This window comes from Diplotaxodon limnothrissa, linkage group LG10 (assembly GCF_057381915.1).
Source record: "Diplotaxodon limnothrissa isolate DT_005_m linkage group LG10, D_limnothrissa_male_GT1.1, whole genome shotgun sequence".
NCBI lineage: Eukaryota > Metazoa > Chordata > Actinopteri > Cichliformes > Cichlidae > Diplotaxodon > Diplotaxodon limnothrissa.
In genome coordinates this window covers 29,984,798-30,001,634 of record NC_140605.1, presented here as the reverse complement: position 1 = coordinate 30,001,634, position 16,837 = coordinate 29,984,798, and the positions used below count along the sequence as shown (strand labels likewise).

Sequence of the window (16,837 nt, the reverse complement as noted above, 5' to 3'; positions counted from 1 at the left end):
ATCCATCAGGAAAGATAAGATTCAAGTAACGACCTCATGAAAAAAAAGACTAATTTAATGAATGGACTTCTGAGAGGAGGTGATTAGTGTAGCAACAGCACCAAATGACATTTTAATACGCGTACTGGGCAGGTGTTAGCATACTTAAAATAATCTGGATCTGGACAGGATGTGAAGCAACCAAATGTTTGGAAAGGGAGGGAAATGAGACATAGAAAAACCGTCTGTCATCACTGCTCAGACACAGCCTGCACTCACCTGGATGACCCTGCTGCTGAAGCCCTCTATCTTGTGAATGATGTGACTGCCACTGTTGAAACGCAAGAAAGAGAAATGACAGATTCATCACCCAAGCATAGCAGTGCCTTTAGGAGATCGCAGCAGCATGCCAGCCTTCCTTTAACCTCCCGCCAGCATGTGTAACCAAGGCAAAGAGCCAAGGGAGTTTTCGATAGAGCAGTGATTTCCAAAGCGAGGGTCACAGCCCAAGGTGACATTTTCAGTTTTCTACATACATTTGAAAACTATAACTATAAGTTACAGCTATAGCAGAAAAAGCTATCAGGTTAATGTGGGGAGCCTACATGCCCTCCCTTGGCCTGTGTGGCTCCTCCATGCATGTACTGTTACCGACTGATTCTAAATTAGCCATAGGTGTGAATGTGAGTCTGAATGATTGTTTGTCTTCCTGTGTTAGCCCTGGAGACCTGTGCAGGATAAACAGCCTCTCGCCCTGTGACACCTGGGATAGGCTTCAATCGAAAAGGCGGTCTCATATGATTTCCAAAATAAAAGCTTCAATAGAGACCAAAGACGCTTCCAGATGAAATCGCCGAAACCTGCTGGTTTCTCTGTGACATCAGAAAATTGCTGGTGTATTTCACCAACAGCAGAATACAGAAAGACACACCTGTAGACTTCATCTTCAACTATCCGCCTTCCACACTGGCCATAGGCGTTGTTGCCCATACTGAAAACTAGAGAAAAGGACAGAACAGAGAGAGGAGTGTGAGGGTGCGAGAACGCATCGTGTAAAGTCATATTAATGATTAAGACTAGTTTAATTTAATCAGTTATTATTCATCTCTGGCTCTCTTCCACAGTGTATCTTTTGTTCCCTCCCCTCACCCCTAACCAGTCACGGCAGACGGCCGCCCCTCCCTGAGCCTGGTTCTACCGGAAGCATCTTCCTGTTAAACGGGAGTTTTTCCTTCCCACTGTCACCAAGTGCTTGCTCATACAGGGACACTGAATGTTGGGATTGTAGTGTCTTTACTATACAACATAAACCACCTTGTGAGGTGACTGTTGATGTGATTCGGCACTATACAAATAAAATTGTTTTGAATTTAATTGTTTAATTTATTAACATTTTTAAAACATTTCAATTATCCAATTTTTGTCATTTTTGTGTAAATGAATTACTCTTTTTTTAATTTTAGACATGATTAGAGATGGCACGATACCACTTTTTTATGTCCGATACCGATACCGATATCATAAATTTGGATATCTGCCGATACCGATATGAATCCGATATAGTGTTTTTTAATCAACAAAACTGTTTTTTAAATATCTTGCTGCATTTTGTATAAGTTCATACTCAAGTTTAAAACAACAACTACACTAAAGCTATTCTGTTATACCTGTATGCAAAAAAAAATATTTCATAGTTCAGCAATACTGATCAATCTAATAAACTTAAACCTACACCATCCTCCCTATTCTGGTATTTTAAAGAGTACTTAGCATAAATATTAAGCAACCTAACTAATAGGGTTCCAACTCCCAGCAACAACAAAAATAAATAAATAAAAAATAGGGAACCACCCCTCACGCTCCACCTCATGATGCTTAATCGACGTAATCAACCTTAATTTGATGCAGTGTGAAAAAAAATGCACAGAAATCAATTATTTTTCAAGAAATATTAAATAGATTCAACATCTTTCTTCAACAAAATTGCAGACTGCACAGATGGTACCTTCCCAAAGGAAAAAGTACTATAGCTTACTAGGGTATATATATTAGACTTAATAGTTACTATATACAGTAATGGACTTCTATTCATTTTGCATCAAATTAAAACTTTGGGTGTCAGATAATTATTTATTAAAAGCTAGACATTTTAAATGAGAATAAGAAAGAAAAGTATGTCTTTGTGCCCCCTTTTCCCTGTTAATGCCCTATCGGCCCCCCTGGCTAAACTTTGCTAGATCCGCCCCTGCACAGTTACCAGCGTCAGCTACGTAGAAAAAGATCCTCGAGTAGAAAGTAATATTAAATACATTCTAACAACAGCTGATCAAGCTTAAACGTGCTGCTGTTGTTCAGCCGCTGGTTTCCTCTTTCTGGTGCAAAGTGGGCCAAAAGCAAACCAGAGACAGACTCGCGACAGAAAAGCCGATCAGCTGATCATTAAGCAGTTTCATGATTGAAGTAGCAGCAGGAGAGGCAGTCGCTCCATATATCGCTTGTTAAGCTTAACGCAGGAATGCTTTACAAACATTCAGAGATGGACTTACACACTTGCTTTACTTCTCTCGGGGATAACTTTGTCGGAGATGAAATGCCGGGTTGCTAGCGAAGCTCCACATGCTATCCAGACCACCCACAGGTCCCGCATGCCACAGCCGCTCTATCACGTGATGCATACTGCTCCGACGTGCTAACGTTCTGAGGTGAGTTACGGCGTGTTGCAAGTTTTGTGAGGTGCTTTCGTGATATTTAATGGATCAGATTACATTTTTTATTTTTCTCCGATATCCGATCCAGTAATTTAGGTCAGTATCGGACCGATACCGATACGTAATATCGGATCGGTCCATCTCTAGACATGATATTACATAACAATATATTGCATGTGTCCCACTCTACCTCACTAAAAACTGATTCTCAAATAAAAAAGAAACACCTGAGAAGCTCAAAGTGTTTTAGATAAAGTTGTTTTTAAAAGCTTTAATGGACTCTGCAGTACATGCAATGAAAAGCTGTAAGATTATTGACTTTAATACTTTGATTACATTTAGTAGCAACAACAATCTGCTATGTTGTTTAAACTAAGGTTTAAAAAAGAGATAGTTTGAGTTTGACAGAACAGCTGTCTGGCTAACTTCAGCTGCAGAATTAAACGCTCTGTATGCTCTGCAAACAGGTGCACCAGGCTTTGGTCACACAGGCGATATCAAGGACAGCAGAAACATAACCTGCAAGATGATTTTATACATGCTGTTTTTATGACTCGGTGGCCACTTAAAATACAAGTAATTTAGATAACTGCATAAATACTCATGTCAGAAAAATCTAAAATATCAGCTGCAGTACCCTTTAAAACAACGCACCGCAGTAGATCGCACTGTGTGTTAGCCACGACACATCTTTCTTTTGTCAGAAACTAGCCTCACAAATCTTGGGAGTAAATGTTTACCAGCAAATTACCACCAGTTAAAACAACATCACAACAAAGCACTCTGCAATTTAGCAAAACACAATAAAAGCCCATTTAAATTAAAAAACAGAAAAGATTCTGGCTGGCAACCAAAAGTGGCAAAAAGCCTTTTCACAAATTAGGATTTGAATGAAGTAAAACGCTTGTTGGAACATCGGTCTGCTAATTTACTGAATGTACCAGAAGACCTTAATGAGCTTTCTGCATGAGCTGTAACAGCTACCTGATAATGATTCATTTTTGGTTGGCGGTGGGTGGATGATGTAAAAGGACACATGGTGTGACAGGTGGCTGAAAGGTTTCTACAGGGGGGGGCGACATGCTCCGCAGCTTTTTGTGGGTTTGGATTTAGGCTGGTGCGGAAGGTGTGCGTCTCTTACCTCCCTCTCGGTCAGTGAGGACTAGAGAGTGAGCCCGGCCACATGCAACCTGAACCACTCTGGTCTGCAGAGGCTCGACGAGAGGCAGGGCCACCGGGGACGGCTCCAACACGTAGTCGTAGCTCTTATCTACACAAACAGGGCGAGACGACACATGAACAAATAGCAGTGATGCTCCTTAAGTAATATTAATATAAACTTGTTAGAGAAACACTGTGAAATGGAATGTGACACATGGAAGAAACACACTCACAACATATCCCCGTGCTAACACAAGAAGACCACTCCTCAGCTCTATCCCATAGACTATATGGGATAGATATATACCCTTGTAGATATATAAAGGATGGATATAGTTTATGGCAGGTTACCACTTTAGTTTTCCAAATTACACATTACAGCCACTTGGCAGCTTTGACTCACAAATGTAACCCTAGAGAGCCGATTATGGTCGCTGCAATGGTCTTATAACGTAAAAACAGTGACGTCACTGTTAAAGAGGGCATGAGTACTTACTGCAGTATTCGCCATTCAGATCGACCCGATATATTAGCAGGAGTAGAAGATATTGAAAACAGAAGCAAAGACATCTTTAAAAAGCCTCCTCTTTGCTGATGCTCTTATCACAGGCATGGTAGGATAGCTTTTATTACCCGTTACTTTCCTGTTAATAACTTTGTTGCAATTCACTGCAATGATCAACTTTTCCTCCATGAGGCTTCCTAATGAACACGCAGGAGTAGCGGCTCTATTCAGGGATCCCTCCAAACATCAGAGCTCCTCAAACTATGACTAAAGAGCCCATCCAGCCTATGGAGGAAACTCATTTTGGCTGCTTACATTCATGGGTGAGGGTTGGGACGTAGATGGATGGGTACATCGAACGCCTCCCCTTCAAGTAGAGCTATCCCTTTACCACAACAGTCCGATACCAACGCAAGCTCCACCTGTCACAATTATCCCTAGATACCAGATACCAGATACCCTAGATACCAGAACTCCCTTGCTCAAGACAGCCTCTCTTTGGAAATCTGTGGGAGCATTCAATTGATTTCTGGCAGCTTTCAGTGACTGAGAAGCAAAACTGTTGAAGCCAGAAAGTCTTTGGTGGCTCTCATGGGAAACAAAATGAACACCATGCTTTATTCAGTAAGTCTTGGAACTAGTGATTGAGACCACAAACTCATTAGAAGAGTTTCTACTAAGCACATGGATCATGTGACCCAGTACAACCCCAAAATTTAACCTCCAGCATTTGTCTTAACTGCAGACCTTAGTTGTGTAAAAGTTATCCTAATTTCTGGGGTACTTCTTTACTTGTCTCTCCGCTTCTTTTTGCAGACAGCAGTTGCCCCCTGCTGGCCATTAGAAAGAATGCAGGTTTAAGGCACTCTGGCATTGGCTCTAGTTTACAGGCCCAGAAGCTATGTCCCTCCTTGCTATGCAGTTCACATGTATTGTCTTGTACATATATCCTTACCAAAAAAGAAACTTCAAACAAGACTTCACACAGTAACGTACCAGCTACAGATGGTCATCTTATTTATATAGACAATGTATAGCATCGCCATCACCTGATGGGTCCAATAGCCATTCTTCTTTCACATCCAATGTTCTTCAAACTGTCTTTAAAGAAATAAATAGTTTCTGTCTTACGGCGGTCATGCTGAGTGCGCTGAAAGCCCAACTGAGAATTTTTGTTCAGGCCCATGCCCCACAATTTGGTCACATCTTTGGATGGAGACGCGATGAGAGTGAAACCGTAACCACAGGCAGCAGAGGAGATCTGCAACAGCAGCAACAGAAAGCAAGATCAGCTTTACAAAGCTCTCTTAAGACATATAAAATGGTTTGTTGACATGGGTATGACTGGCAGCAGCAGTTTACCTGATTTGACTGATATTTTATGAAGTTACACCTAAATAACAATTACTAAATCTTTAGAAGCTCAACCCATAAGACTCATACTGCCGGCCGATTTTACCTGTTCTGCAGTCTCCAGGCGGTAAGGAGTAAGCTGGTATTTGCGGGGCTTCTTCCTGCCGCTGTCTGGGACTACAAAGGTAGGGATGCCAAGTGCACCAGTGAAGCTGAAGCCCCAGACAAACACTTTATGGGTTGGCTTTTTGTGCTGGCCGACATACTGGAAGACCGGATCACTGCCACTCTTCTCCTGGGGTCTGGATGCTTTGCTGAGTGTTGCATACCAACAGACTTGAAGGCCTGCTCTCATGTGCCGGGGACACAGTCGCACATAGGGAAAAGCCATCCTGTAGAAAAAGGCAGGGATAGGGAAAACAATAGAGATGAAGTTGATGTGGTTGTTTAACCCAACTATACTGACATTTAATATTGCAATGATAAGCCACATTAACTGTTCTTTAATTCAAAATAAAAATATTCTTTACTTTTACATTTAAATATATCAGAATTTTTTAATTGCCTTTACAGAACAATAAAAATATATTTTTGTTTTATCAAATTGTGTTATTATTTTTTAAAAATGTAATATTAATGTGTAGGGGAAAAAAACACACTGCCACATTTCATTTACATTTTCTATCAAATTAGGCGTTCTGTAGTTTTACAAAACTACACACACAATACTAGGAGACTTTTACATTTTTATATAAAAGCCTAAAGCCTAACAGTAACTTCGGCATGCACCTGATCCACAGTAGCTTTGATTAAATGCAATTTATGCCTTGGTTAACAATTTAACGTTAGCTGTCCCACATTAAAACAGGCGTACTAAGGGACTCGTGAGCATCCATTTTGGGTTAAATTACACTAAAAATAGCTAATACTAAGTCTTCGTAATCAACCCCGATTTTAAAAACGGATTATAAGGATTTGAATAAGGCATTTATGATTAATCTTATCAGATTGTACATCTGACGCTGCAGAAAGGTAGTTAAAATTAGGTTAAATTTGAAGGGACTTTCACCTCGTGTTCGTTCCAACAGCAGCCACTGAGCCGGGGTAAATTTCTCTTCTCTTCCAGTTAGAGCCGCATTTTGTAATGCTGAGAAACTCACTCGGTATCTACAGAAATGATGACCCAGGTGAAATTATAGGAAAATGTTTCAGGGCCGTTATTCCATGTTTGTTTAGGTCAACTTTCTCCAACCCAGGATGCAGAAGGACCCTCTTCCGTCACGTCTGTTCGCCTTTAAGAATAAAACAACAGCGCCGCCTGCTGCCCTGGAGCTCCAAAAGCGCTCTACAGGTACAGCCAAGGTGAACAGATTAAAGAATGGCAGGAAATATGTGTAAATCATTTTAATGCTGTAGCTGGAGATGACCTAAATGACTTATATAACTCTGCCTAGCTATGTCTACAATAAAAAAAATCATAATTTATTAGAAGATTTATTGTTTTGACTATAAAATAACACATAACTAAAGCTGTAAAACCTAACAATGGAGTAAATAGATTTGTATAGGTCAGAAGTGCTTTGAAAGCCAATCAAGTTTCCACAAATGGAAGTAAGCAATATCAAACAGCCTGGAAAGACACAAAACAACTTCAATAAGACTTGAGCAGTGGAGGAAAAGATTCAAAAGAGAGGCAAAATGGCCAAAGACATGCAAAAGACCAAGATTACAATATGATAAAAATCACACAGATGTGACTGAAGTTAAAGCAAATACAAGAAAAATCACTGCAAAGAGAGAAAATGATGCAATCAAAGGTGAGAAGAACAACTATGAGATGCAAAATGACCACAGAGTGGTTAAAAAAAATGACTGCTGGAGGATGTAAAACATATTCCTTTGAGTTAAGATGGTACTATTCTATACTTAGCTTCTCTGGATCATATTTATATTATGTTGTTCAATATCACTTGTGTCAATCAAATTACATCAACATAGTATTATAATTGTGTCCAGGCTGTCTACAGTTTCCTGGCTAATTCAGCACCTGTATATGTGTTCACTGTTATGAAAGTAGCATAATAATCTGATAGAGCAATAATATCTGTTATAGCTTTACCTTCCTAGCCGATAATCTACTCGGGTGTCAGATTAGAGCTGATCTGGAAGTGGGTTAATGCTGCAGAGCTGTCAGGTGAGCACCCGACCTTCGCCTCACAGGGTATTAACCTGCCGTAGCAGAGGTGAATGAAATGCCTGGAGGGTCACATGTGAAAACTTCTGGCCTCGGTGCTGCTGTGAGTATTTTCTGTATGTAACTCACCCACCTGCATCAACCACCTGCCCTCAGAGCGCACACTCCCCCTCTTCTGAAATGTTTACAGGGTTTTCTAACTACCCTGAGTGCAGTTTTATTTATTTATTTATCTAATTTTAAAATACAAGCATTACTGACTTGATCGTCATTATGTCAGTGAAATTAACCATTTTACAGAAGAACATAGTGTGGCATCTGCTGTTATGTCAACACAGTACGGACAGAGTCTGCAATATCCAGGTCTGGTGTGTCATCTGCTCAATACATCACAGATTTTGGCCTCTAATCCTGCAGTATCACACATATCAGTCTGCCTCCTCTAAATGATCCCCATTCTGTTTTTAAGTCTCTATTTTCAGTCAGTGTCCTATTTATGTGGAAGGCAGTTTAAAGTGCTGATGAAATGCACAGGACGGCAAAAATTAATAAAAACAGACCAGTGCACATCAAGTTACATATAGAGAGACTGCTTTACAGGAAGTAGCAAGCAAATGCTAAAAAAAACCTCTTGCTCAAAACAACTGGGGAAAAAAACGAAGACACAAAGATCTGAAAAGTGGGCTCGAAAGTGGCCTGGGTTGGTGATCTTTTTAGACACTTTCTTATTCGAATGAATGGGGGAAAATTCTGAAGTATTTTGGGAATTTCACAACAACTCTGACAAATCGCTACCAAAAGTCACATCACAGTATTCCCAAATGGGCCCAAGAAATGATGTAAAATATGTGGGAGCTTTCTCAAAGCTGCGAGACGAGATTTTAGGCGGACGAAGAAGAAGAAGAAATTGGATAGGCTCACTTAATTTCAAAGTAAAACATTACTATGTGCAGTTCATTTCGATTAAAAATAGTCCAGGTGTCATAGGAGGAGCTGTAAAGTGAGGAGAGGCTGTGACAGTACTTTTGCTTTATGCAGGTGGAGCTGTATCTGAAATACTGCTGTTCACATAATTGTACAATTCTATCATCCACCCATCCGAGCATCCACTATACAGTTCAGTCACTTATCCCGTCTTGACTTTACTATTATGCATGTGCTGCTCTGCAGCCTGGTATCACCCGCCCTGTCCAAAAGCAGGTATGTGCAGAGAAGAGGAGGCTGTAATCCTTTAAGAGGATCAAGTCTGACTTCCAGGGGGAAGGGAAACAGGATCCACTAACTGTCCATAGTAGCCTGCACATGGCATATCTGTCATCTTGGCCGAGTGTGTCCATTAAAAAAAATGCTGAGCTGACAGAATTTTGATGGAGGCTTTATGGAGCGTAAACAGTGATGGAGGCTGAGGCTACCTCAGTGATGGAGTCCATATCTACAAGCATCCTGAACGTGAGGACGACTGAGAGGAGGAGGAGTTAAGGCAAACCACGGCATGACTGTTCTATTTCAGAATATGGACACGTACTTTGGTCAGCAATACCCAGCAGCCACAGGTGCATTATTGCATAAAATCATTTTAAATTAAGGTTGGTTTTGTTTCCAAATCTAGCTTCTTTAAAACCTGCTTGCTACCGATTGGTTAACACAGAGTTTACAGCACACTGTAATGTACCCGCAGATATGAAGAAATTTCAGCATTTTTATTAATGCACAAACTGACATTTTATATAATGCCAGGCATGTTTAGCTGTGTTGTCATTAGTTAGCAGCAGGTATGCCTTTGCTGCTTGGTGCCCACAAGTGTTTTTAAAAAGTGACGTTTTAAAGAAATTGACATTTGTTTTTGACAATAAGCAAGTCACAGTTTAAAGTCAAATTTTACCTTATTATGTCATCACTGTTTCAAATAAGCTTGTTTTCATTGGAGTAAATAACCCATTAACCCTACATGGACTCAGTATCCATCTACATGGTTAACCTAATATTGTATGTAAATATGTTCAAATATAAAATCAACGCATTACACTTTCAGTGACTTCTTCTTAGATCCAGTCTCATGTAAAAGACCTCAGATGTGTCTGTTCTTCCCAAACACACAGCCATGCCGATGCTGGAGGTCATCTGCAGCCTGATTGGCTGGCTGTGTCTCTACTTCTTGTTCGTCTGCACCTTCACCCAGCGGGGACCCGAGTGGAACTGTCGCCTGGTCACGTTGTCCCACGGCGTCCTCATAGTGCTGCTCACAGCCTACGTTGTTTTCGTAGACGGACCCTGGCCCTTCACGCATGCAGGTCAGTGGATCAATAGACATGTTACCAATGCAGTTACAAAGTATAGTTAGTAATTTAATTTAATTTAATTTAATTTAATTTAATTTAATTTAATTTAATTTAATTTAATTTAATTTAATTTAATTTAATTATGCTCTCTTTCTGGTCATGTGGTGATGTAAATTCAGACTGGTGCTAATTATAGCAGTCTACTGTCCTCACTGAGAGTTAACAGGATCAGCAGCATGGCGCTGATGTTCAGCATATTTTAAAATTTAATGAAAAGTAAAGTGTAAATCAGTTTGGTGGGTAATGGAGGTGAAACACATTCACAGTCTGCATTAAATGAACCAATAAGTCAGGTAATTAATCACAGAGTGAAAGGATTAATGTAATCAGTCCATGAATGAATCAATATAAGCGCAGTTTTAATTAGTTTGTGAATTAAAGACAGTGATTTAAAAAAAATGTACAAATGATTATGATTGAATTTAGGTCGGTATAATACATTTAAATAAAAGTACATAAAAATAGCTGTACCAGGATGGTACATGTGGTCTATATAGGGCAAAGGATGCTAAAGATGGAGGTACCAGGCAGGAGGTTAAGAGGAAAAGCACAGAGAAGATTCATGGATGTATTAGTGAGGGTTGGTGCAACAGAAGCTAGGGATTGGGTAACATGGAGGGAGATGATTCTCTGTGGTGGCCCTTAAATATCCAAAAGATGAAGACAGCAAAGAACCAAGCAGTCAAAAACCTGCAGGTACAGGTGTAATTTTCCAAAAAAGTGGGTTTTATGGTCCCGAAAAAGACACAGAAATATATCGAAACCACAAACAAATGTAAGTAGGTTATTGTAAGAAATACGTGGGCCCATAAAAAGAGGTCAATTAAACAGGATCCACTCAAAAATACTGCTAACCAAAAAACCCTGACTTATCCAAATGAGCACAAGTCAAACTATGATTTCATTCTCATAAGTATTAAGCCTCCAAACCTGAGATCTCTTGATACAGCTTTAAATATAAGGACTCTCAGTTTTATAGGCGACTTCATTATAAACCAGCTTTTTACAGTTTGCCTTTAAATGTGCAGCATACAGAGGTGCACGGTATGCTTTAAACACCTTCACGTTATTTCTCCAAGCACTAAATTTGCATTAAGAATTTTTTCATATAATAATAAAGAAAATATTAAATACAGATGACCTTCTTCTTATCATCACCCAGGTACAGAAAACACAGAGCTCCAGAGCTTCGCCCTGGCTGTGTGCCTCGGCTACTTCTTCTTCGACATGGGTTGGTGTGTATGCTACCACACGGAGGGCCCCGTCATGCTTGCACATCATGCTGCCAGTATCGCAGGCATCCTGCTGGCTTTGCTGATGGGAGTGTCAGGCTGTGAAACCTGCGGGGTCATCTTTGGCAGCGAGCTCACCAATCCCCTGCTGCAGACCCGCTGGTTCCTCCGCCAGGTGGGCCTGTACGACAGCCTGCTGGGCGACGCGGTGGACCTGCTTTTTATTTTACTGTTTGCCACTGTTCGCGTGGGAGTCGGCACGGTGATGTTCTACTGCGAGCTCACCTCTCCTAGGACTTCAATGATAATGAAGCTTGGTGGAGTGGTTATGTACGGGCTGGCATGGGTGTTCATGGTTGACATAGCCAGATTTGGCTACAAGAAAAGCAAGGCTAAGTATAAAAGGTGGATAGAGAACCACAAACTCAAAGACATGGACAGACAAAAGGTGGGTGGACATTCAGACAAGAGTGAATGAAAAGCTAACGTTCTGTCTAAGGGCTTCAAGAGCTCTAAAGGTGCTATGTACAGCATGAGAATAATAAAAGATTACTAAATATTTTTAATATGCTGTATAGTATGAGTCCCCAGATAAAAGAGAAAAGTTATTGCTTATCATGAGCGCACTCTAACCTTGTTTTAAAATGCCATGGGTTGCTTCATAGCAAAAAGTTTAAGTTGTATTAGCAACAGTCAGCTTTAGTAGTCTAAATGTCTGATGTTTTTGCATGCTTATCCAAAAAGTACCAGCAAATTTATTGCGATGGAACAAAACATTCATAGCACAGAATCTCCTGGGGTATAATTACAGGAGGACAGAAGTTTAAAATGATAGCTACACTGTGGGACTCTATCCAGGGGTGCCTCCAGATTTTCTTCATAGGGGTGAACATATGGGGGCCACTAAAAATATAGGCTACTTGAAAAATATGGCAAAAACGAGAGAAAGAAATTTTTAATTTCCTGCTATTAAAATTGATATCACTGAAAATAGGTACATATCAAAACAAAATAAGATTTTGAAATCCATATTAAACCTATTTTTAACTGATTGATTGATTAACTGATTGATTGATTTACTGGAAATCTCAACCATCACTTTAATGATTCTCAGCACAGCTGAGCAGAAGCAGCTTAAGATTCATTGTCACAGAATCGAGTTAAGTTAACTTGTTCAGGAAAACAAGCAAGTGTTGGATCATGTAAGAGTGTGAGCTGTTGTCTGTCTCTGTGTTGGCCCTGAGATGCACCTGTGATCTGCTTGGTGGAAATCAAAAAGTATCAACCTATAAAGGACTGAATTCAAAGACACTCCTGAAATCAAAGTGAAGAAATTATACAGTAGGCTAGTCCTTTTTGCTTGTATGCATGTCGACAGCTTCGGGCCATGCTCCTAATGAGACGACGGATGGTGTGCTGGGAGATCTCCTCCCACATCAGGGCATCACTGAGCTCCTGGAACGTCTGAGGTGCAACCTGGGGGCATCAGATGGACCAGAATGTAATGGCCCCGAGGTGATCTGTTGGATTTATGTCAGGCGGCTTTTCAGTGATATCAATTCCTTTATCCTTCAGGAACTGCCTGCAAACCATGGCCACATGAGGCAGGGCATTGTTGTTTGGAGATATATCCATGGATGGATGCACAGCTATACCGCCACAGACCTTCATTGACCTACCAACAAACTGGCTGTGCAGACTGATGTTACAGGCAATATAATGTTTATATGCACAGAGCGCCAGTGATGGACCTGCCAATTCTGGTATTCTACGGCAAATGCCAGAATACCAGTGCCAGTGAGTGAGCACAGGGCCCACTCAAGCATGTTGGGCCCTCGGTCCACCCTCACCAAGTCTGTTTCTGATTGTTTGCTCAGAGATTTTTACACCGTTTCATAATGGAGTTATTGTTACTTGCTATTTGGAAAAAGTAGCAAATTATCCCGCTGCGTGAATATACGAGTGCTTTGTAGGACATCTCAGCTATTTTCCATTTTTACAAAATGTGTCAAACAGTTTGTTTTTTAACTACCATGCGTGCTTTGGAAATGTTCCTGGATGTAGAGTTCAGCTAAAGGAGGGCACTGGATCATGAATTACTGCTTAGTGACCAAAATCTAAGTTGTATTGTGTTTTTATTTTTTATTTTTTGAATTATTTAATAATAAAATGCTAATTTAATTGGTAATTCTGACATCTTTCACACATCCCAAGAACTTTTCAGGGACTGCACCTGTATAAAGAATGATAAAGTGTTTTAATAAAGTTTGAATAAGTGATTTAAGGTGTTCAGTTAGGTTGAGATCTGATGGCTGCAAAGAGCATATATAATTCACAGCTCAGTTTTATATTCATCAAACAGTTCTTTGACGCTCTTCCCTTTGGATCTCTCAGAATCTCTTCTAAGGGGACAACTGCACTGAAACCAGGCTTGATATCATAAGGTGGCACATTCACATTTTTTCCCTTTAATTTAGTCTGAATGAGTTTGAAACTTCTTTTTGTTTGAGCTTTGTTCCTTGGGACAACCTTTATAAAGTATAGATCTGATGCAGTACATTGTTTTGGGGAAGAAAAACATGCAATATAATGTGTGTTTTAATCAAGTTTCATTCAATACTGTAGATACATGTTTGCTATTAGATGTTTTCTGTTCTGTTAGCTTGTCGTTTCCACTGCTGTTCCATCATGTTAGTGTTTTCCTTTTTGTTTTTTGTGCGCATTTTGTCTTTTTCCCCCATCTCCATTGGGTTTTATTTAATGTCTGTTGTGTGTGTGTGTGTGTTTTTTTTTAATTCTTTATTTTTGCTAGGCCACTGTAGATGACTATATACTAGACCAGAAATAGTAATAGTAAATTTCATTCACTAAAACTGAAGCACAAGCTTGTATATGAATGTGGTATATTATATTGCCTTCTCTGGTACAAAGAAAGGCCATATTATACTATATACATTTAATAAACATGCACCAAAACCATAAAAACTTAAGTTTCATAAGTCAGAGCACCTGTGAAAACTATCTACAGAGGCCAAGCCTGTTTTGTTTTTAGTTTTCTTTTCTATCAGGATAAAAACATGCATTTAAATGCCATGAAGTTATTATGTTGGGCATTTTAATATGGGAAGCGGCCTCTAGAGTCTGTCTTAAGTAGACATTCGATGAACTGTTTTCTGCACTTATTCGTTCTAAGCAGCATGAAGATGTGAAACTGTACTTTACAAGACTCAAAGACGGCCTCTATATTGATGCATTTAAATTGGTCAAATCCTGTAGAGTCCCACGTTAAGTCACCTAGCATTAACTGACAGGTTACTATTCCTTCCTTCTAGCTCTAAAAACACCCGATGATTAGACCCATAATTTAAAATCAGAGGTTTCATAATGGGTCCTTACAAACTCATGTTATACTCCTCTTGTATCCTCTATAGAGTGGATCTGATTGAGAAACCAGTCAAACGGTCTCCCGATACCATAGCAACCTGTCAATCACAAGACTGGTGCGTCCTAAACCCTGATTTATTAACCTAACAGGGAATACAAACTAAACATCATGTTCCATTGATGCACATGAAAACTGTTTACTCAATCAATCAGCAGTAGGGTCATTTTCACACAGACTTCTGTACAACAGGACTTCTTTTTGTAACCAGATGTACTGCCCCCTGCTGGCCATTTGAACAAAAACAAGTTTAAGGCACTTAAGCATTCGCTTCACTTTTCAGGGCAAAGTTTAGCTCTATTTTTAAGCACAGTCTGTTATCTCACTTCCCCATCAAGATCAAATAAAATTAAACAAAAATTTCCATTCATCTTTTCCTTAATTTTCACAAACAATGAGCTTCTTGTGTCATAAACATGTTAACAGAGTTAATAACAATGTAACAAAAAATATAACATTTACAATAACATTTATAAAATGGATTAATTCTCCTCTTTTTGAGCAGTTTGTGTTAAAGCATTACATGATAGCATGGTGTAAAACAAAAAGGTGCGAGTAAAAACACGAACAAAATTACTGACATGCAGTCATTGTACAATATACGCCTTTACCCTGAACGCAGTCCAAAGCAGTCATCGTTTTTGCCTGAACATATTTATCCACAAACCGGAGCCACGGCGCAGTCTTGTGGCCGGTGAATCTATTTTCAGCCCAACCTTAAAAGTGAAGCGCAGATGTCTGCGTGAATGTATTTTTATAGTTAAAAACACAGGTTGGACAAAACTGGTTTACTACGTACACTTCGGCAACCAAGCATCAACCAACCATCTGAAGAGTTTTTTGTCCATCTGCATTTTATTTTTGAATGATTTTTGTTTGTTTTTTGATTTACTGTTTATTTGATAGAAGGATAAAACTGATGGACTGCAGACTGGAGACATTATTTTTTTGTTTTGTTTGTTTTTTGCTACATTTAAGTGCTTCCGGTTGTTTAAAATCTGTGACTGTTTAAGTCAGCTGCTATACAGCACTGCATTGCTATGAAAAAAATCATACAGAGACAATGGTAACTGGCAAGCGTATAGTAATTAAAGGAATACAGAAGATGATATTGGACATGCACATAATTAAAAAGGTTTTTTAATGCAATTTTTTCATTTTGTGAGAACAAATCAAATTATCTAGTAATTTATCTTGAGGCAATTAAACTTGTTTTCTAGTGAGATGAACAAGTTATACATTTAGTTATTGCGAGAAAATGAGCCTAGCTTTGCAGCTTTCTGTTCAAATCTTTAGTACATGGGCGTATCCAGATTGGTACGGGGTGTCACTGCCCTTCCCCACTTCAAAGAAGTTATTGTTACTTCCTGGTGTCATCGCACAATTCAGTCACACTGGAAACCTTACAATGTTCAGCGTTACTGGATGAGAGCATGGATAGGAGTGGTTCAATTCAATTCCTATACTGTTACACAGCAGTAAATAATTAAATTATACCAGTTGCAAAATTAAACATACACACTTCCCAATTTCCTGTTTGTTTGTTTGTTTGTTTTTTGTATGTTTGCCACACTTAAATATTTCAGATCATCGAACAAATTGAAATATAAGACAAAGATAACAACTAAACACAAAATTCAGTTTCTAAACAAAGTTGTTTATTATTAAGAGAGAAAACCAAATCAAAAGTGAATACCCTAAACCTATTAACTGGTTGGGCCACCCTTAGCAGCAACAACTGCAATCAAGCGTTTGCAGTAACTGGCAATGAGTCTTTTACAGAGCTGTAGAGGAATTTTAGTCCACTAATCTTTGCAGAATTCTTGTTTTTCACCCACTTATTGAGAGGCCTTTCCAGCATGAATCCACTTAAGGTCATTCCCCAGCATCTCAATTGGATTCGGGTCAGGACTTTGAATGGATG

General features: G+C 39.4%; 2 protein-coding genes across 2 annotated transcripts in view; one reads left to right on the top strand and one right to left on the bottom strand.

Moving 5' to 3' along the window:
* Positions 1–6,947, bottom strand: part of rcc1l (RCC1 like) — a 17,363-nt gene extending 10,416 nt beyond the window's left edge. The window contains exons 1-6 of the mRNA XM_085364090.1: positions 6,776–6,947; positions 5,813–6,098; positions 5,485–5,614; positions 3,829–3,957; positions 911–977; positions 259–310 (exon numbers count right to left, since the gene is read on the bottom strand). Of these exons, the coding sequence (XP_085220216.1) occupies positions 259–310; positions 911–977; positions 3,829–3,957; positions 5,485–5,614; positions 5,813–6,097 (663 nt within the window). The 5' untranslated portion in view covers position 6,098; positions 6,776–6,947. The remainder of the gene's footprint in view (positions 1–258; positions 311–910; positions 978–3,828; positions 3,958–5,484; positions 5,615–5,812; positions 6,099–6,775) is intronic.
* A 2,445-nt stretch (positions 6,948–9,392) lies between these two features.
* Positions 9,393–11,949, top strand: tlcd5b (TLC domain containing 5b). Its single transcript, XM_085364089.1, has 3 exons — positions 9,393–9,453; positions 10,000–10,191; positions 11,402–11,949. Exons 1-3 carry the CDS (start codon positions 9,393–9,395, stop codon positions 11,947–11,949), a joined length of 801 nt encoding a protein of 266 aa, XP_085220215.1.
* The last annotated feature ends 4,888 nt before the right edge of the window (positions 11,950–16,837 follow it).